Below are 23,303 nucleotides of genomic sequence, written 5' to 3' on the forward strand. Positions count from 1 at the left end.
CAAAATTCCCGCCTCATGCTGTGATGACATTCGGCGCCGGTACCAGTTTTTACGTCACTGGAAAACCAACACCCTGAAATACTCTACTTTTGGTACATTCCAAAGTACCCAAAGTACGGTCTCTGGTCCAGTGCAAAAGCACCCTTTAACCCTTCAGAAGCTGATAAATGGCAAACACAGCATCAGCAACATCTGTGATGAAACAGGAAGTCTCATCCTCGTGGGAGGAAGTTCCAGGATTGCCCAGGTAGGGGCGCTCGAGTAGGACCACATACACTTATTAAATGATTGAAAGCACAGCGAATGTAGGAATCAGTAACTGGACCCAGTGGACAGTGACCAGTTTTGGGACAAATGGAAACATAACTGGGGCCCTAGCCATCATGGAACTTCAAACACAGGCAGTGCACAGAGACGTCGTCCATGACCTCAGCTGGCAGCGCACAGTCATCTCTATGCCAGAGTGATAATTACTATCACGCCCTGAAGGGTCTTTTCCATTTTCAGTCCTCCTGGTCACATGGGAAACAGAAGTATCATTTTCTTACAAAGACAGAAAGCAATTAAGTCCTTAGCACTTACAGACGTGTGAATCTGGCCACCGGCAGGAGAAAATTCTGGAAGCTTTTGGCACATTAAAAACAGAGAGAAAGCGGTGGCTCTGAACAGTGCAAGGTTTAAATACAGCTCCTTAAAATTCCAAATTCAGTCCTAGGAAATTCCCGTCCCAGGTAATTTGTGCTTTAGGCTTCCAGGTGGCACCACTGATCTCAAGCGACGGGGAAACATCCTGCATTCCTCCTTGATTTTCATTCCATTGTTCTTCCGAAAAAAAGCCCATCATCAGTCGGGACCATTACAGGCGTGATCATCCAGCCTAGCTGGAAGGCACTCTGCGGAGCCTGGCTGTGCACACTATGCCCTACCGGTGCTTTACAAGGGGGGCTTTTGCTGCAGGATGCACACAAAGGGTGGGGCCAACAATACTTGTGTTACTTGCAGGACTTGCTTCCACAGAATATTACATGCCCACGTGCCACACAGAGCCAGCAACTGTGCTAAACCCTCCCCTGAGAGACTGACATCGGTCCACATGTTGACATGTAGCTGTCGTGGGTTTGAAACGGATCCTCTATTCTGACAAACAGTAACCTACACTCCACCCTGTGGTCAGGGGCAGGAAATTACACTCCACCCTGTGGTCAGGGGCAGTAACTTATGCTCCACCCAACATTTTGGGGAAGTAACTTACATCCCACCCTGTGGTCAGGGGCAGTAACCTACACTCCACCCTGTGGTCAGGGGCAGTAACCTACGCTCCACCCTGCAGTTATGGGAAGTAACTTAAGCTCTACCCAGTGGTTAATGGACAGCAACCTACGCTCCACCCTGCGGTTAGAGGCAGTAACCTACGCTCCACCCTGAGGTTAGAGGCAGTAACCTACGCTCCACCCTGCAGTTAGAGGCAGTAACCTACGCTCCACCCCATAGTTAGGGACTGTACCCTATGCTCCACCCCACAGGAATCTTACAAACCTTTGCACACAGCCAGCTGCATTACAGACAATCACTCTGCAAACAAGGGTAACTATAAAGTGATCAAACACACTAACAGAGAACAGACGCATGAGAACCAAATCCGGAGCCCTCAGCGGAGAATGACGACCACAGTGAAACAGTGCTGTAACTTAGTCCATCGTGCAAAGCCACGTCTCGAACCACGGAGACAAACATGGGCTTGAGACAGGATGACACTCAACAGCCATCGCTATAATTACACGAACATGTGCTTTCCTGCGGCACTGGGATTGAGACGGGATGAGCCATCAACCATCACCCAATTCGCTGGAAAATTACTGGCCTAAGGCGGGATGCAAAATGGCAGAGAAAGGGGAAAACAGCTGGCTGTAATCAGTCAGTCATCCCGCCTGCCTCCATGGTCACTCTGCTCCATGGAATCCCTGCCAGGCCATAGATGATACCGACACACCAAGAGCAGGAACACTGGCTGCGGGATTCGAGTAGATGAACCCGCTGGATAGAGATGGAATCTCAGGATGGTGTTTTCTGCCCGACTCTTGGCGTTATACAGATATCGGGAAAATGAGAGGATTAATGAATGGTCAAGGCATTCACACGGAAATCCAAATTTCTGGAACACTGCCGTCAAAAGATCTAGCTATTATTCACTAAAGAGAACCAGAGAATATGATTTTGGCTTTAGTATGAGTGGGGAGAGTCTCCCCAGGGCTGATCAGCATTGAGCGAAGGCACACTCTGCCACGGTGAAGACACGCAACCCCACCTCCTGGAGTCACCTCTAAACTCACCGTGCCCATGTGGCAGAATCCTCCACCTGATACCGGGAGTAGAATTACAGCTAGTCAGCAGAAGGCTAACAGCAGACAGTCAGAGGGCTGCTTTTCATAACATTTTCATTTCAGGCTTGTATCCAATGTCTACTAGTAACTGAAAGCAGGATAACAGTCTCACTGTTTCCCCGTCGCTTGAGATCAATGGTGCCACCTGGGAGGCTAAAGCACAAATTACCTGGGACGCCTTTCGGACGCTGATGTGCAAAATCCTAAGATGCGTCTTTGAGTTGTTGGTGCCTAAACCCAAAGCTGGAGGCACAGAGTTCATCACCCATAACTGGGCCGTGCATCCTGACCTAACACCCTGTGCAGTTATACGAGTGTTTTCCGGGACCGGAGGACTGAAGACCCGCCCCTGCCCGCCCACCAGCAACCCTGTCTGGAGTATCCGTGTTGGCGGGTTTGCCCTCACATGCCGCAAACACCCCCCAGCGGTGACCAGACAAGAGAAGAAAAGCCCCCCCCCGGCAGCCAGAGGTCGAAGGACCGCTCCTTGGGGAGGGGGGTGGGGGGGGCACTGCATTGATCTTTAAAAGCGATCTCTTTCAGCTCCTTGGATTACACTCGGGGGTCAGGGCTGCATTTAGGCTAATCCCAGCGGGATGGACACATGCCCCCCCAGCTGCATACATTCCTTTGTTGACCCAGCGTTTCTGCAAGTTAACTGGCGGCTCTGACGGGGTTTCGCCCAATCAATACCTTCTCACATAAAAAGTCAGGGGGGTAGTAGGCCTATCAGATAAAGCCACGCGTGCCAGACTCAGAACTGGAGTGTGGGGGAGGGGGGCATGATGGTGGCACAGTGGTGTCTTTCTGCATGTGAGATCTCACTGACATTAAAGGGGGGGGCATGGGGAGTACATGCAAGTTGCTCATTGTCACCAGAACAACGAGCACGTTGTGGTCACGTCTGCGTGGCTCGGCGAGGTGGACCTGGAGGAGGACAGCGGCAGCGGGAGCTCTTTGTAGGAGGATCGCTTAGATTTTTTGGGATCAAACGCGAAAATCAGAAGACGCTTTGTTCTGCAAATTAGTCATGGTCATGGGCCCTGCGTTACGTCTGAAGCTCTCGGTTTGCACTATGTCAACAAAGCAAACCAAAAGAGAGAGAGAGATGCATTATGGGAAGTTTTTTTTTTTTTTAAATGAAGCCAAGAGAAGACTTCGCAGAGAGCCTTGTAGTTTCTATAGGTCCCACTAAACTCCTTCATGCACGTTCATGCTAAGAAAATGGCTTCCTCTGATTACACCTCTGAGTGGCTGCTCAACAGACACCTATTCCTGCTGCTATCCCAAACTTTCCCATTTTACGGCTCTGACAGCTTACTGCCAGAGTGAGCAGGAGTAAAACCCGCAAGGGAATGTAACAGACAGCTCATCTAGTGCCGAGAGGTCTCATCATCCTACAGTATACACTGTTGGGTTAAAGAAATCGATACGTTTGCATCTTTCCTTCAACCTGCCTTTTAGGGCAAGAAATCGATACTTACATTTGCCTAGTACTGTTTCCAGATTGCGGAGAACATTTATGAGATGACTTCAGGGCTATTTAAGGTGACACTCGCTAGTCAGTCTACACAAATGATCCCAGTAGCTCAGAGAGTCGGAGACCCGGGGAATATTTCATCTTAATCCCTTGACGGATTGATTGCTCCCGTCTGACACATTAGTCGTGGAAGATGAATGTCGAGGGTCTCTCGTCCATCATCCCACAGGGTCGTTATTTCTGTGATTTTATGGTTTTAATGACATCGTCTTGTAGTTAAACTGTTACTAATGGCCCTCGATACGAGCAAAAAGGAGTCAGTGCAGATAGAGCTTGGCTCCGCGCCAACCTGTCTCAAGCCCCCCAGCTCTGAAGGACCCAGAGAGGCGCAGCAGAGCGTAAGTACTGAAGAGCTACGATGTAGCTCTAATTGAGACCTTGTGAAGCTGGTGTTCCATCCGGAGGGGTTGCACGAGGAACCCTGATGACTCTGTCATCGCCCTGTCACTGTGTCGCCTCCCTGGTGTCCCCTCTCTGGGTCCCGGGTCCTGCTCGACCTCGATAGCAGTGGGAGGGCTGGTCCCGGGTGCTTGCAGATTCTATCTCCATAATTGGTTTCCAAGCCAAGCAGAGGAAAGGCAGCTCACACCCATCAGCTGGAGAAAGATCGCTTTTCTCTCTACAGCAGCACCTTCAGGAGAGCCCCTGCCCCACAGCATCTGCCCCCTGCCCCCCTGCTGCACGCCGGGTACTCTCTCTGCTGCTCGGCTGCCCTCCGTTCCCATGCTTCAGCAGGCGAAGCGCCGGATCGCTAACGGAAAGCTGGACGTCCAGAGGAAAACAGGAAAGGCTTTGCAGGGCGTTTCAGAGCGGCTGATGCTTTGGCATGGTGGGTGACCTGGGCCATATTACGCACAAGGAACAGAATGTTCCGGGGTGCCCAGGAGAGCTGGGCTCGCTATGGCATTGACCTCATGCGGTTCCCATGCGGTCAGGCGTTCTGGACACACAGAAGCCCAACGGCAGCGATCCGACTTTCCTGGCATGCCCAGAATCGCCGGTGTGGAAACAGCCCTGCTGTTAGTAACATAATCATTATGACTTTATTTTAACCTAATTAGGTTTCTACACAAAGACCCCTTTGAAAAAGTTGGCTACTGAAATTCCTTCCCTGAATCCAAAACCAACACACCGTCCATTTTCTCAGCTGTACAGTCCTAAAAAAAATCGTAAATAAAATCAATTAAAGCAGTAAGAGTGGATGTTGTGCTAATTGGATTACTAATCTGGATTATTTATGGAGCGAATCCTTTAAAAGGGGTCTCTGTACCCTCTGTACTCTCTGTACCCTTGCAGACTGAAGCGTATTTGAGTAAGAGTGTCGTTAATGATGGATGCTCAGATGTGCTATGGCTGGGGGGGCGGGGGGGGGGGGGGGGGGGGTTGGCAGCGATGACAGAAAGAGGAAAGAGGAGGCAGAGCATAGGTTAACAGTGAGATTATATGGCGGGAGAGAGACTGGAGTGATGGACAGACACATAGATAGACAGATACACAGACATATATATAGATAGATAGGTAGGTAGAGGCAGACAGATGGACAGGCAGACAGACAGACAGAGAAAGAGGCAGACAGATAGAGAAAGAGACAGACAAAAAACACAGACAGACAGATGAATGATAAATAAAGAGGCAGACAGACAGATAGATAAAGAAATGAGCAGGCATACAGATGACAGACAGACAGACAGACAGACAGACAGATAGACAGATAGATAGATAGATAGACAGATAGACAGATAGATAGATAGATAGATAGATAGATAGATAGATAGATAGATAGATAGATAGATAGATAGATCGATCGATCGATCACTGGTAGACCCACCGGCCACGCTGACCCTCTCCGTGTTGCTAGTGCTGGGTGCCGCCTGGCTAGGCACCGTGCCATTGGTCAGGTTGCTGCCTGTGCTGTTGTACAGCATGTTATCCACCTTGGATTCCAGCCGGCCGAGTCGTAGCAGGATGTTGTCCAGCAGCACGGCCAGCGTCTTCTTGAGGTCTGCGGGGGACAGGGTGGTGAGCCATCCGGAGTGAAAGCCAAGCCCTCCGCATCCACCAGAGCAGAAAGAGTGGAAATCGTCACATCCGACATGAGGGATCATGAAGACACAGCAGCTGAAACTGGAGTGCACACATATATGGGATCCATGGCCCAGGCGGCCCCTGCCTGCTCAGGGTCTCCCTAACCTCTCTGTGTCTGCCGTGTAACACTGGCAGGGCTCTAAACACAGCAGGGGCAGGTAAGCAGCATTCGGGGCCGCCTGACTGGGTCACGGTGGTGGGTCATGTTACTATGGTAACCGACCATGGGTGCAGACTGGCTCTGCTGTCAAATCCCCCCCACCTCCACCTGCACCTGTTTCCCTCACCGGATCCATCCACCAGCCCTGGGGCAGAAATTCCCTTTATTTGCAGTTGGGATGATTTACTCAGGGCACACTGGGAGCAAAAAACAAAACTGCTTTATCTGGGGGGTGGGTATCAAGCCCTGAAATAGAATGTCTCTAGTGGTATTTAAAAGCAGGGCTGGAGGTAGTCTGTCAGCACGGCCCCTCTGCTCCGGCTCTGTGTCACTGTGATGGGGTGGGCGTGCTGGGAGGCTACAGGTCTAAACTCGTCGGCACGCACCTTACTCGAAGGGCTGCATAATTCCCTCGGATCCCCCTGGATCATCAGCCATTCAGCTTGGCCCACGTCAGACTGTGGGTTTCCACAATGCAAAAATAGGCTGCCAATTGGGAAAACACAGCAGGCCGCTGCCCCCAACTGGAACAGACAGACTACTGCTACTGCGAATAACTCACTCACCCATAGACCACTTACACCAAACACCAGAAAATGTAACAAAAGCAGACACAGAGACGATGTCAAACAGGGCTTTCATATGAAATCCTAGTACAGCAATGGTTGCTTTGTATCCCTGTCTGAGATCGGGATGATTATCAGTAGCCATTTCTCTGAGACTGTAGATATCTTTGGTCCTATAGCAGGAGAGACCTAACACATAAACAGCCAAATAGGCTCGGTTCCCTCCAGAGATGATGGCCATAGAGCTTTGAGCTGCTGTTCTCATGCATCACTATCAAGGTTTTTTTTTGCATCCTTGTGACGTGTTTGCATCTGAATCACAGTCCAGAACATTCCCCAGAGTCACAGCATCGCTGAGATGCCGAGAAACTAGGCCAGGATGTTGACTGGCGATCTTCAATGACTCTTGGGATGGAATAAAAAACGAAATCTTGTCAGATGCTTGTCAGATGCTAAAAATGTCACTGTTCCGGTTGAAGAGTCCATCACGTAGACCAACAAACTTGAGCCACTTTACTGTAAGTGTGATATGCACCAGGCTGGTCAGCCTGCCATGTAGCTCTGCCAACCTCTACTCATTCTCCAGAAGGACACCGATACCTAAGAAACACCGCCACAGCTTTGACAAAGATTGGCGCCATGGTGAGTCTGATGAGTAGCCCAGATTTGGGCTGAAATCCTGCCAATTGTCATGCCCGGCTCGTCCGCTCCTCCTGTGTGCCACGCCCCCTAATTACCCACGTGTGATTTCCTGATCCTGCCCAGTCGTGTCTTGTTTCCTGCTGTCTGGTTCCGTGTATTTAAGTCCTGGTCTCCCCAGTTTGCTTTGTCTGTCATTAATGTCAGTTGATGTCAGTCTGCGTCCAGTGTTCCCGGCTCCCCGAAGCCAGAATAAACCCCCGTTTTCCCGTATACTGTTGCCTGCCTGCTCCTTCCGCACGATCGCCGCTCTCTGCTCGCGATCGTTGCCCACGACTCGTGACAGAATGACAGACCAACCGAAGAAGAGGAAGCAGAGACGAAGAAAGGTACCGGAGGAATCGATCGCTTTAGGTGCCTGCTCGCTCTCAAGCCCTGGGCTCCCTAACAAGGGTAGAGAGCGAGAGCCGGTCCTAGCCCCAGAGGTCAAGCCGCTCCAGTCCGGAGCTTGTTTCCTGTCCCGGCTCTGGGATAATAGCGACGATGAAGAGGAGGAGCTCGTCCTAATTCCGGGCGTTAATCCGCCTACGGAGGATGAGCTGCCACCCCTCGCACTGCACCAGTACTGCCCCAAGGGACTGAGTAATCGGGGCGGTATCCGCGCAGGTGGAGAGGCGATCCCGCGAGTACCTCGCTTCCCAAGGAGGACAGCGACCGTGCCTCCGCTGCCCGACGGGCCAGTCCCTCCTGTCGAGGTACCACCCTCGCCTCAGGAACGGTTGGCGCATAAGTTCTTCGCCCTCCAGGGCTTATTTTGGAGGGTGATCGGGGACCCAGCCATTCCCGAGGGTCCCGCAGCAACGCTCCTCACCGCAAGGCTCCAGAAAGGATTCGAGTCGTTCACCCCCAGGTCGGGACCGGACGAGCTCGAGCACCTCGCGGAGGACCTGCAGGAGCTACTTCGTCTTAGACGAGCTCCTGACCCCTTGCCGACGCCGCCGCTTCCGCCATCCGTACAACCCCCTTCTCTGCAGCCTGCTACTGAGAAGCAGGCACTTCCTCTATCCGCGGACCCGGCTCCCGAGCAGGCGCAACGACCGACGCCTGCGCAGCCGCCTCCGCTGGCAACTACGGCCCTTGAGCCCGGGCCGCCCTCTGCGCTGCCGTCTGCGCAGCCGCCACCGCTTGCGCAGCCACCCGTGCAGCCAGCGCAGCCCCCAGCTGCAGCAGCTCCTGAGGCGCCCCCTCTCCCTGCTGCAGCAGCTCCCGGGCAGGCGCCCCCACTGCAGCAACCTGCAGCTCCCGGGCAGGCGCCCCCACTGCAGCAACCTGCAGCTCCTGTCCCTGACCGCGCTCCTGTCCCTGACCGCGTTCCAGTTCCTGACCGCGCTGCAGCTCCCGGGCCGGCGCCCCCACGGCAACCACCTCCTGTTCCTGACCGCGCTGCAGCTCCCGGGCAGGCGCCCCCACTGCAGCCGCCTGCTGCAGCTCCCGGGCAGGCGCCCCCACTGCAGCCGCCTGCTGCAGCTCCCGGGCAGGCGCCCCCACTGCAGCCGCCTGCTGCAGCTCCCGGGCAGGCGCCCCCACTGCAGCCGCCTGCTGCAGCTCCCGGGCAGGCGCCCCCACTGCAGCCAGCTCCCGTTCCTGACCGCGCTCCAGTTCCTGCAGAGGCGCCCCCTCTGCAGCCAGCTCCCGTTCCTGACCGCGCTCCAGTTCCTGCAGAGGCGCCCCCTCTGCAGCCGCCTGCTGCAGCTCCCGGGCAGGCGCCCCCTCTGCAGCCGCCTGCTGCAGCTCCCGGGCAGGCGCCCCCTCTGCAGCCGCCTGCTGCAGCTCCCGGGCAGGCGCCCCCTCTGCAGCCGCCTGCTGCAGCTCCCGGGCAGGCGCCCCCTCTGCAGCCAGCTCCTGTTCCTGACCGTGTTCCAGTTCCTGACCGCGCTCCAGCTCCTGCAGAGGCACCCCCTCTGCAGCCACCTGCTGCAGCTCCCGGGCAGGCGCCCCCACTGCAGCCACCTCCTGTTCCTGACCGCGCTCCTGTTCCTGACCGCGCTCCTGTTCCTGACCGCGCTCCTGTCCCTGCAGAGGCGCTCCCACTGCAGCCACCTGCTGCAGCTCCCGGGCAGGCGCCCCCACTGCAGTCACCTGCAGCTCCTGTCAGCGCTCCAGTTCCTGACCGCGCTGCAGCAGCTCCCGAGGCGCCCCCTGTGACAGTTTCTCCCTCGCCCCGGCGAACTCGACCCCAACCTGGGGTCATGTCTGTGTCCCGTAAAGGGAGGGGACACAGACGCAGGGCTGGGGTCCCGCCCGCCCTGCCCCCTGGCTCGCCCTGCCTCGCCTGCGCTGGGGCTCGGTTGGCGCCTGCGGGTCCTGGCCCTCCGGGTCGGCTGTCGCCTGCGGGTCCCTCTCCGGTGCCTCGTCGCCCTGCCTCGCTCCCCTCTCCGGGTCCTGGTCGGTCGCCTGGGGGTTCTCCGACGGCAGCTCCTCGGTCGCCTGCGGGGCCCCTACCTCCGGCCCTCCCCCGGACATCGCCGCCTGCTGCGGCTCCCCCCTCCTCCGTGCCTTCGCCCTGGCCCCTTCCAGCTCCCTCGTCCCCTTCCCTGGTGCTCCCTCCTGCTCCCTCCCTGGCCCCTCCGCGGGTCCCTCGCCCTGTCTCCTCTGCCCCTTCTCGGTCCCCTCCGGCTCCGGCCTCCCGGCCGCCTGCGGCCCCTCCGGCTGCCGCCCGTCGCCCGCTGGGGCTCCCACGGGCTCCCCTTTGTTCCCCCGCCTTCTCTCCCTTCTCTCCTGCCCTGGTCCCTCCTTTGTTTGCTCCTCCTCCTGTCTTTCCTCCTTTCTCCGTTCCTCGTTCCTTTGTTCCTCCCGTCTCTGTTCCTTGTGCCCCGGTGTACCCGCCTTGCACTCCTGGCCCCTTTGTTCCGCCCGTTCCTTCTGTGTCTCCCTTCCTGGTTTGCCTGTCTGCCTTCCCGACCCTCTGTCAGGTTTTGTCTTTTGTCTTGTCCCTCGCTCTGTTTTGTACCTCGGTCCTGTTCCCTGTCCTGCGTTAATTCTGTTCTTGTTTTCCAGGTCCTGTCCTGCCTCGTCCCGTCCGTCGCCCCCTTCCTTGGCGCGCCCGGTGTAGCGCGCCTTTGGGGGGGGGTTCTGTCATGCCCGGCTCGTCCGCTCCTCCTGTGTGCCACGCCCCCTAATTACCCACGTGTGATTTCCTGATCCTGCCCAGTCGTGTCTTGTTTCCTGCTGTCTGGTTCCGTGTATTTAAGTCCTGGTCTCCCCAGTTTGCTTTGTCTGTCATTAATGTCAGTTGATGTCAGTCTGCGTCCAGTGTTCCCGGCTCCCCGAAGCCAGAATAAACCCCCGTTTTCCCGTATACTGTTGCCTGCCTGCTCCTTCCGCACGATCGCCGCTCTCTGCTCGCGATCGTTGCCCACGACTCGTGACACCAATGACATGACTGAACATTTTTGCGGGCTGCATCATGCGGACGAGGAGTCCCCACTGACAGGCTGAGCCATCGCAACACGCCAGTGTGCATCACACTCTGAATATCGCTGCAGTGATGGGAATCACAAATGGGTAACTCTCCACCTGCTGATGATGTCCAATGGAAGAACGAACCACAAAGGATGGACCAGTTGCACGAAGATCACATGACTAGGTACCAATAAGATAAGGATGCCTGAATGGTGTGATGATCGCCTATGCAGTCCATCCTCCATTAGGATAAATGAGAGGGGATAGATCCTTGAAAGAGCATCATGTGATCATCCTGTCTTTAACGTTCCTTAATTCTTTCTGGCCGCCTAGTCTCGTACCTGGGCTTTCACTGGAAGTTCAGCCTAGCTGCACTTATGTCTAGACGGCACCTCGATAGCCGTACGTTTGTAATGTGCTATTTGCCTCACTTGTACATCCCTTTGGACAAAAATATCTGCTCAATCTGCAATGTGTAAATGCCGGGTTCCGCCAAATCCTGGCCCCAGCGGAAAGTTAGTGACATCACTGCTTTTGAGCAATGGTAAAGCCCAACAGCCCTCGCTGACCAGCAGGTGACCAGTTCCACGTTCCACGAAGGGCAGTAACCTCTAATCTAAAAGGCCGCTGGGCACAGTGGGTGGGCGTCCTGCTTCATGGCACTCAGTCACAGACTCTGTTTGTTGGGAAAGTCAATAAACAGGTTTTAACTGAGAGCTTTGAGTCTGAGTCGCCCTGGTTAAAATACCATCGACACGAAAGACGATCCTTTTGATTTAATCAGAAAAACAAATGAAATGACTTATTGTTACTGCAGCAATGTTTATGAAGACAAACTAAACCGGGTCAGTGTCCCTAAGAAAGACCATTAACTATTAACGACGGCAACCTCAGTTTCCAGGGATATTTAAGGTCCTCAGTACGGACTGTGAGACTTCCTTGCTCTGTCTGTCCCATTTTCAGCCGGACATGAAGGGGAATCGTGGGAAAAATCTTATTGCCTTTACCTTGCCTGGTACCCCTTCATTGATGTGGGGTGCTGCTGTAAATACCATGGCAGCCATTGCGGGCTGTTTCCACGGCAGCCACCGCACACCCTGCCAAGATCCCGCACACCGCTAACCGGAATAAAAAATGTACGTGAAAACAGCATAAAATGCAAGGTGAGGCGTTTCCCCAGCCTCACAGCGCTTTTCTCCCCTGCACCCACCTCTGGGCAGTGCCCTGTCCCACCACTGAACTGATCAAGCACTGATCAGGCACTGATCAGGCAGTTTCTCTTAGTGGGTTGAGGTGAGAAACACAAACTACAAAAGGAGCAGGTTGAGGAGAACGATCTGTGTGCCCCCCCACCCGACCACCACTCCAAGGTGACCCGCGAGTTGCACGTCACATGAAAGATGTTGCAACAGACAGATGACATCTCTCTTCTAAAGAAAGTGGTCTTGCCTGAAACTGCTCAGAATTGCACCATGGATTACCAACAGGGGGGTCTCTCCTCTGGTCTGTCTTGAGATGCAGACCTCTCCCTGGTTCTGCGCAGTCCGGCCTAGCGGATGGATGGCTGCGAACAATACCCCCCCCCCCCCCCCGCCCCCTGGCGATGGCTACAGACTGGGCCGTAACTGGATCCATCGATATCCACTTCCTGCATCAGTGGTCAGAAGGTCAGGGGAACAAAGATTCTGTGATGGCCGATCCTTCTCGATAAAAATACAATTCTTTCAGTGGTGAATGCAACTCTTTTTGGAGAGACCAAATATCGAGTGTCGGTGGTGGGGGGGCGACTTCACAAGCACCACCTCTCCCAAACTCCACCTGAACACTGCCAGTAGAGGGCAGTATGTGTGTGTGTGATTACACCCCCCGCCCCCGGGTCACGGCTACTGCCTTTCGCCCATATTCCTGGCCCGACATTCACTGGCCGTAACTTTAAACCTTTAAAAACCTCCAAACGGGTTGCAGCCAAACGCCAGCTCTGGGCCTGAGTTCCCCACGCTGGGATATAAAATTCGAGACACCTTCTCAGCGCAGTACTGGTGCTGGTGTTTCCTCGTTAAAATGTCTAATTCGTATGCAAAAACACGTTAAGCAGTGTTTGCGGAGGGAAACAGGAGCGGCACCCCTGACTGAACGGATGTCGGCGTCAAGACTAAGCCCATGTTCAAAGCACCAGGAAGAGGCACCTTCCAGACATTAGCCTTGGCCTCCGCCGTTGTGGTAAATGTCATAATATCAGCAGTTTAATTTATCAGAGTGGGATAAAAACTGCTCTGTACTGTGTGGAGTGCTCAGCATGGCACGAGATGATTGTGAATGACTGTTTTCTGAACTTTGGGTCTGGGTCAGGAAATGGTGATAAATTCCAGCGCCATGAAAAGCCCAAGGTTTAGTGCTGAGGTTAGGGGCTGTTTTTAAGACCCTCAAATGACGACGGGGTCAGATTGCCCCCAACACGCTCATTCTGGGGGGCAAGGGGCCTGTGTACATGACTGCTGTAAGACAATTCAATTAGCCACAGTGCTAATTCTCCCCGCTCCTCTGCCGCTAATTTCCCATGACCGCCTCAAACGGCACGGCAAACAGATGTACCGTCCCTGTCGATTCCTCGTGCGTAAACTCATTTCATGCCTTCCTGGAGATAATTCTCCCTGTGCCTGAAACCTAAATAATCATGCTCAGTTAATGATATCATTATCCAGATCTGGGATAATGGAGCCATGTTCCGCCCGCTATCGCTGTGGGAACCATCTACTAAACGGACCAGGGGGTGGCCCACTTTAGCGACTCCACCCATACCCCCCAGGGGACTCTGGCTGCGACCCCTCCAACTTCAGTGCCAGTGTTTTCAGAGAACTTTGGGGGAACGAGGCAGAAGAAGTCAAGGGTTAGAGTCCTAAACTGGAGCTGCAGTTGTACCCTTGAGAGTGGAGTGAATTCTCCAGCTGTGTAAATGGATACAGCAGGAACCTCCTTAATTACGATTCGGTGAATCCTCTGCTAAATGCTAGCAGGTCCCCTCCACAGGACACCCCCCAACAGGGAGGGCCCGGCCACGTGTCCGACGCAGTGACGTGCCTAGAGCCCAGGGCAATCTGATATGCTGGAAGAGCTGTGTCATTGCCGCGTGGCCCTGATTCAGTTACATGTCCCACTGTGTCATTCCTGCCCCACATGAAGCTCAGCTGACTGGGACTCAGCTGACTGGCTTGTGATCGCCTCAAACAGGTCATGTGACCATTGACCCGCTCTGTCATTGGTAATTTCTTGGTTATGATCTCCCGGCAACACTAGATGTGTGCGGAAATCGCATTTGTGCAGTACGTCCACATGGTACCTCGCTGGCTCCTTGACAGGTGTCTGTTTATGATGTACTATCTGCCTTGCTTGTTTGTCGATGTGGATAAAAATGTGCACTAAATAAACAAACAGAAATAAAGTGTGGAACCGTCCCAGACCACTATACTGGGGCTGCCTCAATGATGAAGTAGCAAAACCCCCCCCCAACCGTTCATGACGCACCAGACACCTTCAGTAACATAGCAGACCTTAGCACAAGCCCTCCCACCATATGTGAGAATTTTTTTCAACCAGAGGGAATCCAGCTCTCTTCTCCTGGGTCACCCAAGTTTTGGTGGGTCACGTGTGTCATCACCAGCTGCTAAGGACAGCACAATGCCGGTGACCTGCCAGGTCAGCCCCCCCACCCATCCCTTCAAGCCTCCATTTCCCCCCAAAATCACATTATTGCTCTGAGTTCAAAGGCAGCAGATTAAAAACCCATTTCCATCTGTGAAATAGCAAATCGATAACGGGTGCCTATTAAATTAAATAACACTCTTGAAACTTAATAAATGCATTATTTTTCCTACGATAGATCCATTGCATATATAATATATTTGTATATTGCAGGATAAAGGCTATTAAATAATCACCATCCATCCTGAAACCGCTTGTTCAGAGCAGGGTTATAAGGTGGGCCTGGAGCCTAACCCAGGTAGCACAGGGGCAGAAAGCAGTGGTACAACCCGGACAGGGTGCAAGTCCATCACCAGGCATGTGCACATCACACAGTATGGGAAACCCAGAGACCCGATTCATCCATACTGCATGTCTTTGGACTGCGATAAGGAACCACATGACACGAGGGGAATTTGCAATCCATACACACACAGGTAGAGTGCAGGTAGGATTCGAACCCATGTGCCGAAACAGCCGGCTAGTCACACTTACCGTAGGCAGTCATGGTGCCCACATAAGGCCCGTCCATGGCCCCGTGGTTCTCCTCGGCCAGCGCCTTGACGTAGCGTTTGCTGAGCTCCAGGATCTGCTGCCGCAGGGCGGCACTGCTCTCGTGCTGCGAGCGCTGCTGGATGGTGAAGTGCAGCAGCATCATGCCCCAGATGAAGCCGAAGCTGACCAGGAGGAAGCCCAGCTTCTGAGAGGACAGCTTCCACAGGTACGAGGATCCCATGGCGGCCGGGCGGCAAGGAGGCGCGGGGGAGCGAGGCTCAGGAGGAGAGCCGGGTCATGGCGCCGAGGTGGGGAGAGGGTGCCGAGCTGAGTCGCTGCCCTCAGGCGTACCACCCCCCCACGGAGTCAGGTACGTCCTGGGCGGCCCCCAGGCCAGGAGTCATCCTGTGGGGGGAAAACAGGGTGCATGCTTATGTTGAGAGGCAGATCCAGTCATCTGGCAGAGGAGCTGCTTGTTCACAAAGTCTCAGAGGACACGCCCAGCCCTGCTCGACCACATCTAACTACAAGCAGGTACTAACCCGTTTGACCTCCAGAACCCCATCCTGGTCTGAACTCAGATTTCCTGTACACCATTGCTCAGTCTCCTCCTGCTCCTCTCACCTCCCGCATTAACAGCTCCTTTTTACCCAGAATGGGAGCTTCTGTCCCTCACACCGTCTCTTGTCCCTCCTGACCCTGTCAGGTGTGCGACTCCTAGCAAGGCAGCTGTGTCAGTGCTGCTGGTACCAGTGTGCCAGGCCTGGACATTCACACCGCGTTCAGGTCAGGCCCCCCACCCTCTCGCTAAGTCAACCTGCCCCCCCCGTCTGCATTCAGATGTAGCCACATGATTGTGTAGGGTTTATAAGATCTGCCTGCTTCTCGGCTGATCTGGTCATTTCAGTCCTGGAATTAGAAACTCCCAGTTCATTAATCCATCCATCATAAATGAATGCAAATGACAAATCTATACTAATAAGATAAGATGATTAAGCACTAAGTATTAATCCTTCAGCAGGGATTTCAGTACATGGCTGTACCAATGAAGACTCTAAGATGATGCTTTACAGCAAGCTGAGGTGCTCAAACATATCTCACCATAATACAAGGATAAGTCCGTCGTCCACATCTGCCTCTGCTGTGATCTCAGACCTTATCCCCGGAGCCACGGCAACACCACAATGTCACAGGGAAGCGCTCAGACAATCTACGGATAACTTAGTGACATCAGTTCACCTGACGGCATGTTTTAGGACAGCAGAAGGAGACCGATAAACCTGCAGGGAACCCAAACAAAATGACCAAACTACACAGCTGTGGAATGGGGATCCAACCAACAACCTACAGTGCGTAGACAGCATGACCCTCATCAAGTACATTTAGAGTGAATTATAAAACTGATGGAGTTCAGGCTTGGATAACCTTTCCCATCAGGGAAAACTACTCTACAAATTAATGATCAATATTTTAAAAGTCAAACACCAGAAGTTTAATAATAAAATGAATGAACGTAAACTTTTGCTGTGGTACACAAGAATCCCGCTATACCTCCCCAACATCTAAAAGCTAAGCAGGCTGTCAGGCATGTATCTCAGGAACAAACTGGGCTGTGACCCAGGGTCAAAGAGCAAGAGATAAAAACACAGAGAAAGGTGCTGTGGTCGGGAGGCCGTCCCAGTGTGTCCATGACACCAGGACTTCCCATTTTTGTGCGGATGATGGAAATCATGCAGCACTGGGGGTTCCTTCTCTCTAACTTTACAGCCAACATCACATCCTATTTACAAAGAGTGAATTATGGTCGTGATGTCTGGCCGAACTGCCGCTTTGGCAAAACCAGACCGGCACTGTGGTGACCTGGACAGGGTCGAGCCGAGCTTGCATCCCGCGACTGGACCTGAGCCTTCCTGGCTGCTGAGCTCAGCCTCAGGGCTGGTCTTTAAGCACAGGACGAATCACAGGCAGTGCAGGTTTGACGGCTCCGTGCCTGGGGGAGGGGGGTCCTGCCGTACCTGGGTGCTTTCCAAGCTGAGGTGTGAGGGGCGGAGACCTGGGATGCAGATTCAGGATGACAGGTGTACTGGGGGGGGGGGGGGGGGGGGGGGGTTGAGCGAGGGGCATGGAGTGACAGAGACGCGATATCGGATCTGTCATGGCGGGAGGGCATGACACACTCACAGCGGCACTCAAAGCTGACACATGCTTCCCGCCCTCAGCTGGAGGGGGAACAAAATGACCACAGCCAGACGCACACTGTGTAAAACCGTTTGTTTACTTCTGCTTATGTTTCCTAGATAATTACACTGACAGATAGATTAAACAGATTTATCACAGTTGTTTCAGCATCTGGGAAATGACAGGGCAGCATGGTGGCCCTGGATTTGACCTGGCGATGATGGTGAACGTGTCACGAAGACAGGCAGATGGCATGGTCCTTGGGCATCCTGTGGGGGGCGGGGTCTGAGTCACACGGGTTCATCGCCAACGGAAACGCAGGGACTCACCGTGTCACACGCCATGCGACACCAGAGACCATCTTACCACCACTAAAATTGGAATCTGCACTGGGGGGTTGCGGGTTTGGGAAGAGCAGAAGGCGTCTGGGGGCAGACCTGAGGGCCCACTTCCACAGACAGATCCTCCAGCCACTTATCGTGGTCAGGCAGGATGTCCCAGCCAGCACAGGGCAGAGAGGCACCCTGGATGGGATGACAGTCCACATACATACACAATCACAAGCTATGATGATTACAGTCTAATTACAGGCTAATTAACCTAACTACAGGAGGAAACCCACACAGATCGGGACAACATGAGTTTCAAACCCCCAACCCAGTGCTACCATCGAGCCATCAAACACATATCTCCTACAAAAATGACACATGAACTTAAAGTAGTAAGCAACCTGTCAATCTGTGAAATCAGACCATGGCGAGAGAGGGTGAATGCAGGAATAAAGCTCTGCAGATGTGTGAGAGAGTAAAGCCAGGGCTACCACAAAGCAGCTTCCCCTAAATCCAGGGTCTGACAAGGACAGGACCCCGCAGGAGCCTCATAGTCTCTGCCCTATAGACGACGCCCCACATCATCTTAAATGATGGCAACACTGCAGAAAAATTGCCAGAGAGAGATGAGTGCTACTTGGCAGCATCAGAGGCCAAAGCACCACATGCTTCTCACATGTGCTGCTCTCTTTTTAAATGCGGGTACCTGCTGCAGTCTTTCAGAGGCGGCCAGACGCGTTCTGAGAGTGGAATGACACCTCCTCACGCAGGGACTCACTCAGCGAGACGGACAGAGAAGCTGAGCTCATCCACGGCGGACCCTCCTAAAGTCAGCGAGAAAGCTGGCCGGGAGGGTTGGGAATCCCTCTGTTATGCGGCGCCAGAGTAACAATCGTCACGCAGAATCGCAAAGTGAGCAAATCCTCTCTTAAGCTTTTATGGTGGATAAAAGCCGCTCTGCCCTCAGTACTCCGCCACCGGCCCCAGAAAAGGCTCTTTGAGGATATGGTCTTCGACTCTAGGCATCCACAGTGTGGCCGCATGGGTCAGGAGTGGAGGAAGCTCGTTGGCGTAAACGAGGGCGACTCACTAGAGACAGATCGATGAGCCTCGAGGGTTCACATAATGTACTCTGAGATACCCCCCACTTCCCAGACTGTGACAGTGTGCTGGCTGATACTCCATTACGTACTAATTAAGTGAGACTCTAGATGCTTTCACCTTAGGAAGGAGCAACTCTGTCATGAGGCCAGCCTCACCTTTATTCATTATCCTGGTTTTATTTTATCCCCTAGCGTCTGGTATTGTTAATCTATGTCTCTGCTTTGTTTCTCTGTTTACGGTAACCCTGCCCGTGCCTTGTTTAGTTCTGTCTTGTTTTACTTGTGTTCCTAGTCTCTCCTTGTGTGGATAGCCCTCAAGGTTTGTGAATGTTTCCTATTCTCTAGTGCCTGTTAACTGTAATATGCCAGGGGTGGGGAACCTGATCCATGGAGAGCCGCTGTGGGTGCGGGTTCTTGGGATGACCTCTCAGTCAGCCAATAGCAGTGGGTCCCCATGACTGGAGTTGAGAACCACTGTTTTATTACTCGTTGATTGAGACATCATCCCAAAAACCTGCACCCACACGGCACTCCATGGAACAGGTTCCCCACCCCTGTAATATACAAAACCTGTTCCTTCTTGCCCCGGGTCCCTAGTGATTGACTGATTATTTATGTTTCTCACCTGTTGTTAGAGAAATATGTACTTTTTTATTGTCATTTTGCTAGATGCCATTTCTTAGAAATAACACCCTGCAGCAGCTTGATCTTAATTTAGCAATAACACTTCTTAAGAACTGTCGCTTGAATATTTCCACCCCATACATGGTGATAAACAATGTTGAATGTTATTTGCATATCCTGCTAGTGTACCTCAATAAAAGATACTGCGAGGAGACTTCCTCCTTCGAAGTTGGCTGTGTCAGGCTGAGAGGCTGACACCTCGAGGTCGAGACCGGACTTCCCTTACAGCAAGTAAAAAGTCACTGCAGCTGTCCGTGTTGTTCTGTGTTCAGAGACTAGTTGGTTTCCAGCGTATCTTTAGAAGAAGATACCCCTAACATCTGTCCTTCATCTTATTGTGCTAGTAGTGTATTTAAGCGCCTGTTCTCGTTCTGTTCCTCAGTGGTTCATTGTGGCTATTTTCCTGAGTTGCTGTGCGATTATTAGTTGAAGTTACCCAGGGTTAGTTATTGTACTTTTCCCCCTGTTCCTCCCTGCCTTAGTTCCTATTTTATCAGTTGTATTTTGACCCCTCACATTCCCTTTGGTTTCTGGTTCTCCATTTTTGTTAGTTTTGTTAGTAAAACCCTAGTTATTAAGAGCTGCTACATGAATCGTCCCTCCTCCATCATGCCTTGCTGTAACACGCGTGGAATAATCACTGAAAGGAATCTGACGTTAAACACGCACTAAGAACAGGAATGCCTTCTGTGCATACACAGATCACCGGAGTGATTGAACAACACTGTGGGCTGCACTGTAGCACACAATCACCTCTGATGAGTTCAGATGCTTCAGATTCTTCGACTCCAATGGTGTGATACCTATTCATAATTCACGTGTCACGTTGAGACGTAAAGCGAGCTTCATGAAAAATGCAGAAACCTACAATGGAGGCTGATTAGGAGGGGAACGTCTCGCACACTCGTGAAAGGATGCCGGTCCACATTCACACTCGAGTGGAAACGTATCGCCTGTTATCAAAAAGCAGAGCCTCTGCGTCACTTTAAACGGACTGAGCACTAAGCGTGAGCTGAGAAGCTGGCTGTGCCGACCGCCTCCCAAGCTGCAGGACCCGCTCATGTCTGTAACCTGCTCTCCGGCCTCCGCCAGACCTCCTCCACGCGAAAGAGCAAGAGTATGTATGGGGCACGGTACGTCAGACCCCCCACCGAGGGAAGCCGGCCAATCAGCTGTTGATAGACGCCATGGGCGGCCAAGGTATCCGGCTCATGGACAGCGATGGACATCTGTACGTGAAACTTGAAAAGCGCCCCGGACAGAATGACCGCAGAAAGAGGACACCCCTGCACCTTGTCGGCCAGGGGATGGGAATAACATGTGCTTCTCCTCAGGTGTCCACAAACAGCACCTTCATCAGGCGCTCGGGTCTGTTAGAACCTTCACAGAGCACGTCTCGCGCTCACACAGCCGTGCTAATGCTAATGCCTCGCCGCTCTGTCGCTTCATGCTGAGAAGAAAGGCGAGCCGCTCTCGAAGGCAGCTCAGGCACCGCAAACATCACAGGAATCCATCCGAAAACCCTAACCCTATGTTACGATCGCCGGGTAAGCGGGTGATGCGCACGGGCAGGCAGACGGGCAGGAAGCAGGCGGAATTCGGGGAAAACGGGGGTTTTAATAGGGAGCAGGATCGAACAGGGATCAGGAAACATCTACTGACGCTAACAAACATCAATGAAGGACAAAGAACTAAGGCAAGACACGGACTGAAATAGGCAAGACAACAGGGAACAGCTGGGTACAATCAGGGAAGCACACGTAGATAATCAGGGGGGCGTGGCACACACGAGGATCGTACGAGCCGGGCATGACACCCTACTGCTCCTTTAAAGTTAAGGGATGGTTAGGTCAAGCTGTCGGGTGCAGAAGCAATGACCTTCCTCAGATTCTGCTCCCACCCCTCCCAGCTCATAGCATTTAACTCCTCAGATGTGTAAAGCGGCGTTAGTATTTAAGTTGTTTACAATTCTCACAGGAAATGTGTGAAATGTACAAATCTGAATTTGAATGAAGGCAAGAGGCCTGTCTGGCCTGCCTCTGATTCATCAAGGCTGCAGATAAAAAGGCACAAATGGCCCAGCCCGATATCTGAACCATCCCGCACTGGTCGCTGGTCACAGACGGGCAGCCATTTTGCTCGGTCCGTGTGCTGGTGCGTACGTGGCCTGGGCTGCTTGCTGGTGGGGATGAGGTTTCTCACGGCTGGCTGCCTTGTGCTCTAATTGTACTGCGGGGGAGACTCTCAGGTCCCGATCTCCCTCACGAAGCACAGGCCCGGCTCGTCAAGAGATCAGCCTGCCTTTAATAAAAACCTTCTGGGGATATTAAAGCTTCCAGATAAAAGATGGACATTATTTTAAGCAATGTGTAAAATTAGGGTGCTGCCTAGAAAAGCATCTGTACTCTGCATTTCCCCTAAAGAGGAGGTACAGGCCACATGGGAAGCTCGCTGATTTTGCTTACTTACGGGGGGGGGGGGGGCGCCCCATTGACCCCTCGCACCTAACACTCAACGAGGGAAGAGGAATGGGACAGCCCTTTATACAGGTCCATCAATGTGCTGACATATTACCTCTCCTACTCCACGGGGACATCGAGGTTGGTAGTTAACCACAGCACTGTGGTCCAGCTGCTCTGTGGAAACCGGGAGAACCAATCAGTGTTTTCCTCAGGCCAGTTCACAAGGTCTACCTGGTCATCATCTAGTTTTGCAGCAATATTGAAAACTGTAATGCATATCACAGACTGTTCATAGGAATCAGTGAGTTTAAAGCTTCTGTATAATACATCTGGCAAAGGGGTCAAAGCAGGTCATTTTCCATTTGCGATTCCAAGAAAAGGGAAATTTGTTCTACTGGGGAAATCATATTGAGGATACCGATTAGATTCTCTTGGACTGGAATACTGTGTGTGAACATTTTAACTTGCTTATCCTGAGCGTACTGACCGCATGAACAAAAATAATTCCATTTTCCCCTGATCTTTTTTCCAGCACCACGCAGGATATAGTACAGAAGGCAGCAACGAACCATCGCTGACGCTGACCGGCTGGGCAGGTGCGGCTGCAAGCCGAGTGGCTCGGCGACCCCAGCTGCACCAGTGAGGAGGTCGGCGTGTCCTGCAGGACCTCATCCGTCTCAGATGACTCAGACCAGACAAGCTTTTTGCATCCCAACTCAGCTGGGGTAAATGTCTGCTGCCAGCAGGGCTCTGGAAAGAAACGTGTGATCGGTCCACCAGGTTGGCGTAACTGAGACCGTGTGGCTCTCGGGTAACCTGCAGGTAGGGGTCTGCTGCAAGGCACATGCTGCTCCCTAAATGTGTTTAAATGTGCTGAACTCTTACACTTTAGGCTATGGGGAGCCAGTGGGTTTGATTCAAATTAATGTGCCATCATCTAACAGGCAGAGACTAAAGCTTCCTACTGGCCAAAGCGGTACAGGGCCCCTCTCTTGAGAAAAGGGGCATCTAACCACAAAAGGAGGGGGGGGGATTCCTCTATCCAATCAGACACAGACCAACAGAGTGGGACGTGGGGTGAGACTCCCAGAAGCTTAATGAGGCCTGGGGTGGTTTGAGTTCAAGTCGAGGTGGTGAGACTCGGGGTCTGAGAATCCCAGTATCTCCGTAACAGATTTACGCGTATGCAGACACACCAACACACCACAAGAATAAGTCTAGTGGCTACAGGGCGCCCCTGAGCTGTAATCCTGCTGGAAGCCCAGTTATATGGCGTGACCTCTGTACACACCCAAACAGGGCCCTTCCCCAGGCGGGATATGCAAGCTCTCCAAGACAAGGGTGGCATCCAATTAACAAAAATAAATGTCCTAACTGAGGAAGTGCATAAATGATGCAGACTTCCCTTTTGTATGAAAACAAACAGAGATTTGTATATGGAGATATTTCAGGGATCCGTGACTAGTACAGTACAGTACAGT

General features: G+C 52.9%; 1 protein-coding gene across 4 annotated transcripts in view; it reads right to left on the reverse strand.

Annotated features, from left to right (window-relative positions):
• Positions 1-23,303, reverse strand: part of mgat5 (alpha-1,6-mannosylglycoprotein 6-beta-N-acetylglucosaminyltransferase) — a 62,143-nt gene that overhangs the window by 33,623 nt on the left and 5,217 nt on the right. For all 4 annotated transcript variants that reach the window (XM_048978487.1, XM_048978488.1, XM_048978491.1 and 1 more), the window contains exons 2-3: positions 15,067-15,471; positions 5,750-5,923 (exon numbers count right to left, since the gene is read on the reverse strand). In XM_048978487.1, the coding sequence (XP_048834444.1) occupies positions 5,750-5,923; positions 15,067-15,307 (415 nt within the window). In that variant the 5' untranslated portion in view covers positions 15,308-15,471. The remainder of the gene's footprint in view (positions 1-5,749; positions 5,924-15,066; positions 15,472-23,303) is intronic.

The sequence above is a fragment of the Brienomyrus brachyistius genome, chromosome 16 (genome assembly GCF_023856365.1).
Source record: "Brienomyrus brachyistius isolate T26 chromosome 16, BBRACH_0.4, whole genome shotgun sequence".
Taxonomy (NCBI): domain Eukaryota; kingdom Metazoa; phylum Chordata; class Actinopteri; order Osteoglossiformes; family Mormyridae; genus Brienomyrus; species Brienomyrus brachyistius.